Source organism: Gavialis gangeticus, unplaced genomic scaffold (assembly GCF_001723915.1).
Source record: "Gavialis gangeticus isolate Ggan-Ray unplaced genomic scaffold, GavGan_comp1, whole genome shotgun sequence".
Taxonomy (NCBI): domain Eukaryota; kingdom Metazoa; phylum Chordata; order Crocodylia; family Gavialidae; genus Gavialis; species Gavialis gangeticus.
Window position 1 is genome coordinate 76,461,933 of NW_017729022.1, and position 6,199 is coordinate 76,468,131.

At 43.6% G+C, this 6,199-nt stretch overlaps 1 protein-coding gene across 2 annotated transcripts in view; it reads left to right on the plus strand.

Moving 5' to 3' along the window:
* Positions 1-132: 132 nt before the first annotated feature.
* The window catches only part of AGK (acylglycerol kinase), a 56,989-nt gene continuing 50,922 nt past the window's right edge, over positions 133-6,199 (plus strand). Inside the window, exons 1-2 of one of the 2 annotated variants that reach the window (XM_019515427.1) lie at positions 232-321; positions 5,017-5,101. Coding sequence is in view for 1 of the 2 variants with exons in the window: in XM_019515426.1 (XP_019370971.1) it covers positions 212-321 (110 nt within the window). In the remaining variant the exon portion in view is untranslated. Of the gene's footprint in view, positions 322-5,016; positions 5,102-6,199 lie in introns of both variants that reach the window. The other variant, XM_019515426.1, reaches the window with a different exon arrangement.

The window sequence follows — 6,199 nt, forward strand, 5'->3', positions numbered from 1 at the left end:
GGGACCCTGCCTAGCCGTGGGGTGAGGCGGGATGTGGGTGGGTGTGTGGTGGCGTGGGGAAGGGGGTGTCGGTGTGTCTGGGGAGGGTGAAGTGAGGGTGCTTGGTGTGGGAGTGCGTCACGTTGTTTGGTCTCTTCCTCGCAGGGATTAGGAGCAGCCCGTCTCCTGATTCCTGCTGTACCCTGCGGAAGTGGCGCGGCCCGGCCCGAGTATGGCCCGCGTGGTCGGGATGTTTAAGACCCTCAGGACCCACTGGAAGAAAAGTACGGTGGGGGTCTGCCTGTGCGCCTGGGGAGGAAGCTGGGTGTACGGCAAGCACTGGTAACTATGCCCTCCCCTTGTGCCCCCTCCCCCAGGCTTGAGATAGGAGGCGTGGGGCAGATATATCTGGCAAGCGGGTGGCGGGAAATGCTGGTGGTTTGGGAGGCTTTAAATAGAAGGGGGCTGGGGGCAGCCTGCTGGGCAGTGGCAAAGCTGTAGTTTGCTAAGAGGTGGCCTGGTGCTCAGAGAGGAGCTGCAGCAGCTGGGCCCCAGGGAGTGTGGGTGGGCACTGCCAGCGGGGATTAATTTTTGGCTTTCTTTTTAAAACGCCAGGTCCATTTAAAAAAACAAAACAACAACAAAAAATAAACCAAAGAGATCAGGGAGATATTCTTCTCGTATTTCCAGACAGCAGGTCCCATTCTCTGTTAAGACATTGCCCTTTTCGTGGGGTTGGGTCGGTGTGAACTGCATGAGTTTTCTTCTTGTTGCTGTTATTTCTCTCAGTCTTCCTTTTCTTCTAACACGGTTCAAGTGGGCTTCGCCTTGTTGGAGCATCTTTTATTCCCAACGCTTTTCTGTTGTAAAATGCTTTTTCAAAACTCAGGAATCTCTTTGGGATTATCGCTGTTCCTGTTCCACTAAACTGCGCTCCAGAGAGGGCAGGTGAATGTAACTGCTGACTTTCAGAGATCTAGTCATCCTGTAGCTGCTTTGTTGTGTGTTTGGGGTAGGTCACAGAGGGCCCTCTTAAAAGATGCATAGGCCCTCAGAGTAGCTTGGATCACATTTAAACGAGGTTGGGAAGATTAGACCTATTTTCTGCTCCAGCTAGTGAAATCCAGTCTGCAGACATTTGGTGGGGATTTCAAACAGCATTACAGCGGTCCTCAATCTCCGGCCTGCAGAGTGGTGCCATCCAGCCTATGCGTCTCCCCCTAGGTGTGGAAACTGGATGGCAGAGAAGCAGTGACAGTGCTAACAGCAGATTTCCAGACCCATGGAGGAGCCCTGTGGGTTAGGTGACATGGGCCTGCACTAAATTGTGTCCTGTGCACGGGGTCACTCTGCAAGAAGATCTGGGAGTGCAGGACTGGGATGGTGCAACAGATCACACCCGCAGAGCAACCCTGCCCATTGACCCCACCCAGGATCTGACCCACAAACCAGCCCCATACCACTTGTTCAGCCCAGAGGGCCAGATAGGTTAATCAGCACTGGCTTTTTAGCAGTGAATAAAAATGTATGCCTCCACCTGCAAATGATATCATTAGCACAGACACTTGTGTAGTTGTGGAAGGCAGTAGTATTCTGTGTGAGGCCAACAGTGTACACAAGTGAGTTGTATCCATAGGTTTTCCTGTTCATTTCTATGTGAATGTAATTGTTGCGGAAGTGCCAGATTCGCGACCCATAAAGACTTCAGTCTTATCATATACATTGCTTTGGAAGATGCTGTGCCAGTTTTCTTGCATGGCTTTGCCATTACGCCAGCAACAGAAGTGGAGGGGCTACTTTCTTGAAGCATTTGGTAGTTCAGGCTTCAGTTTTTGGTAGTTGCTTCCAGCAAGAGTGTGACTAGTTCTGTCACGGTCATCCTGCCTACCATATGTGCCTTCTTTTAAGTGTTCAAGTACTGTTTCCAAATGCCCATCAGTGAATGTATGTTGACTTCAGTTTCACCACTACATTACTTTGTGTAATTCCCTGCTGGATATGCCAGTATTTGCCGTAACTGAAGTATAGTATAGTATAAGGTGTATTGTTGCTCCCACTTCTGTTATCTCTGGAACAAATATTCCCTATAGTGGTCTAAATCCTAGACTGTTTTTAAAAATAATTTTAAGCTGACTTATATTTTAATCACTGGTTTTAAGCTTAATGTGCTCTCAGTAAGATGCAAACATAGCCAAATGACTTTTAAGCACTGTTACTTTTGGAGCTGGATTTTTCTCTCTTGTTGTTGTCTGGTCTTTTAAATAGGTGATATAGTGGCATGGCTGTTTCTTTTTCCGCTTGTGTTAAAATGTTGCCAGTGCCTTAGTGGAAAATTTTGGAAAACAGATTTGCTTATGCCACACATTTTATTTTTATTTCTTTTTTTCCTTCCTGGGAGCCTTTGTATTAAATCACATTATGTTTTACAGAGTACATATGCTGTAGCTGTGTACTTTCTACCTGAAACCTTAAAGCATAGTTGACTTCAGGTGAGTTGCACCAGAAAAAACTTGGTCAAGAATATTTTTTTCATGATAGTGGATGTGGTACTAGTTGTGACATACTTCATCAAAAGTCACCTTTCTCTTGGATAAGTAAGGACTGTTGATGAACTAGGGTTCTGATTTCATCTTTTCTCTTTCATGCAAGAGAAATATACAATATACAAAAGTGTAAGTAGAAGTATCTCTTCTAAACGCTTTGCTTTTCAAGGCTTTCCATGAGACATGAAGGAGTCTTTGTGGTTATTTTCTCCTTTTGTCTCCACAAATATGAGGTTTCTATGAGAACCTGTCTCCTTTCCCCAACCTCTGATGCCTGAGCAAAACTATTGCAAGCAGTTTCTGCTGCATTCTGGACCTTTTCCCTGTATGTTGTAGAGCAGAGTACCAAAGTACTGTAATATGCAAAAAAGATTATGGACAGGATAGGGATATGTGCCATTGGATAGCATATTCCTTGATCCACTGATCTTAAGAGGAATTATGGGTCATCTTGAGTAATCCGTCCTTGTCTGTCATACAAAAGGGATGTAACTACCTACATATGCAGCTGCCCTCTTGGAGAAGAGAATACTCTTCAGCATTATAACCTCCCCAGCCCTGTCCAAAGACGAGCAGAGTCCATGAGATCATAACCCCGTTGTTTTAGGCATGTAAGATGCACGTAGCAAGAGTCGTCCTTGTCCCAAAGAGTGTCTGATCTAAGATATCTAAAATATGTAAGCTGGACAAAGAATAGGAAGGGAGACTAAGGCAGACAGAGGGGCAATCACTCAAACCCTTTTTCTCTGAATCATTTCATATTCTGGAGTAATGCTTTCTGCTTACTGTAAAATATGGGCATTTTGCATATGGTATAGTTCACACTTTAACAATTAATATCTTTGATGCAGGTGGTCCCATGTAATTACTTGCAAGGTAATAACTAGTCAAAATTAATTTGAAGTTGTTTTTGAATTCTGACAAAATTGCAAAAGGTAACTGAATTCTTCTGTCAAGTTCTATTGTACAATGTATGGAGAAGTGATTATGTTGGACAGAGCACAGGAAAATATACTGTAGGGAACAATGTTGTGCAGGCAAGAGAGAATGGCCTGGAAAACACTTATTAAGCCTTTCCATCTGTAACATTTATGTAATTAAGTGTTTTAAGTTTTAAAGGATTCTTTTGAGATTGGTAGTTTCTAAAGTTTCATTTACTCTTCCCTCCCCCATCCTGCTCCCCCTTCCATCTCTCCTTGAGAGGCTGCTGAGATTCGTAGTGCCCAAGTGTCGTTAATCAGAACGAATGCTTTGCTGCTGCTGCTGGAAAAGTGACTTTAATTAGATCTGGTGAAATGTAACCAACCTACTAGCTGAAGTGAAAAATATCTGCACTGCCACCCCCTGGAAATTTTAATGAATATAACAATTGTATGCTCTTTACTGTGTGTACCATATTTAATCAGGACAAATTGTCATTCCCCTTTGTACTTAATCTATTTTAAAATTGTAACTTGCTTTGCTCTTTTATGTCTTTGTTCCTTTCTGTGCATCAGTCCACAGTACTGCATTAAAACTATGTGATTTGCTTACAGATCATGAGATTTAAAAAGGAAAAAAAATCTTCTCAATTTGCCTGTCTTTTGGCTCTTTGAGATTTCGGTGATTAAGGTATTACAACTTTTCCACATCCATAAGAGCCAGAAATATAAAGTTATTTTTTTCTTCTTGTTTTTTTAAAATGAGAGCTGAGATGTTTTACATAATCGTGTCTCCGGGAGCGGGAGCCTTAAGAACAACAGCAAGTATTATGAGACTTGCAATAAAATTGTGAGATTTGGCAAAAATAACACTGTGTTTTTTGTCCCCCTGCAATTGATCATGTAGAATCTGTGCCTCTGTTGTTTTAAGTACCTGTTTTCCTTTTCATTTCTTGTAGCTTCAATCCTCTTTCTCTCGCATTCCCTACATTATCTCCACCTCTACATTTTCTCTTCTTTTTTTTCCTCCTTACTTGAAAATCTTTCTCTCCCCCATTTTCCTCCGTCAGTCTCTTTTCCTGGGCACTCTCATGTATATCAAATCATCATCTCAAAGTCACAAAAAGCATGAAACTGTGCCAGTGTTTAGCAAATTAAACTTGCTAGCCCCAGACTGACATGAATAAAGGGGGGGACTGGTGTGAGACAGGGGCTCCTATTCAGGAACACGTTCTTCTGTCAGCTGTTAGGAGCCCTTATAGGGCCTTGTTTTAGACCCTGTTCACTTCAGCCACATATTTTATAGGCCTTCCCTGCTATCATAGATCCTCCTGGCTGCTGCTGCAGAAGGTTGGGGCTCTCTGTACTGCAGAATAAGCGGAATATCAAAAGAACTTTAAAGGAAAAAGTTTTTAATTTTTTTTCCTTCTCTGTAGAAGGATCTCTTGGGCAGGCCCATGAGCAACGGCAAATGTGTTTGGAGATGAGGCTTCCCCCACTTCACGTTTCTGTCCAGGTGTCCCCATGTGATTGCTTGAGTTTTGTCTCTTCCGTGTTTCTCTTTTCCCCAACAGATGCTTTCCTGTAGGACCTGGGAATGGGGTTTGCATGATCCAGGAAACAGTGAAGCTCACTGTAAAGTGTTGTCAGAAGCATAAAGTAAGCAAGCAGGAAACAAATGGAAAGCAATAAAATACTCTCTAATCCTGTGAAGTTTCAGTATCCTGAGGGGTTATTTGTAATGGGAAGAAGACCAGGACTAAGACAGGTCAGGATTGCAGTCTGTAGTTAATCCCTTCATTGGTGGATTCTGCGGCAGCCTCTTGGCTGTGTCAGAGCATATGGTAGCATTCGGTCATGTATTCCTCTTCCACTGCTAAAGTGCCGCTTGCACTCGCCTGCGTTAGGGATACGTCTGACTCCAGGTACCTGGTGTGCTAGGCAGCTATTGAAGTAGTTAAGAAAGGACGTGTACAAAGATTATATTCCCTGCGAGCTTTTGCCGTTGTCAACATCTGAGGCTGAATTACTATGCATGAGGTGTACTTGACTAGACTTACATTTGCCCTTTTAGAACAGATTAAAGGTTTAGTGAAGTCTTGTGCTTCAGTTTCTGGCATTGCTGGAGTTTCTGATGAAGGGGCTTGCTTTAGCTTGACATCAGTTCAGATTAGCCTCTGACTTTCTGGAATTAGCTGTCTGAGGAGTTGTTTGTTCATTTGCAGCTGAAGGAAGGTTTTTCTTTCCCCTCCATCTGTGTGGATTTTTCAAAAGACTTTTCCGGGAGAAGCTCATTTAGCTTTTTTGCCATTTCAAGGCCCATCACTTTTTGGGTGCAGTTGCTCTGATTCTGGCATTCATTAGAGTTTGAAGTAATAGCCTCTCAAGCAAATAAATGGCAATATTCCACTTCTGGTCTGTAAAGGGACAGAAGAGTGCTGGAATTACCTGCTTATGGTTAGTCCTTTGCTGCGTTACACGTAGGTGGCTGTCATTGGCTCTTCCTGGGAGAGGTGGCTGTCATTGGCTCTTCTTGGTTTCCCTGCATGTGTAGAGAAAGTGAGGATTGGACTCCTTTGTCTTCATAGCTTCTCCAAAATTGCACCCCTTTCCCACTAGGCAGTTGGCTCTCTGCCTCACTGAATCTGGACCCTAGTCTACCTTTGGGAATAATGAAAATGCCCCCTCTGCCCTACAAGTAGGTAACAGGAAAGGAAGAATGGACACATAGTAACAGCAACAACCTCCCCCCCCCCC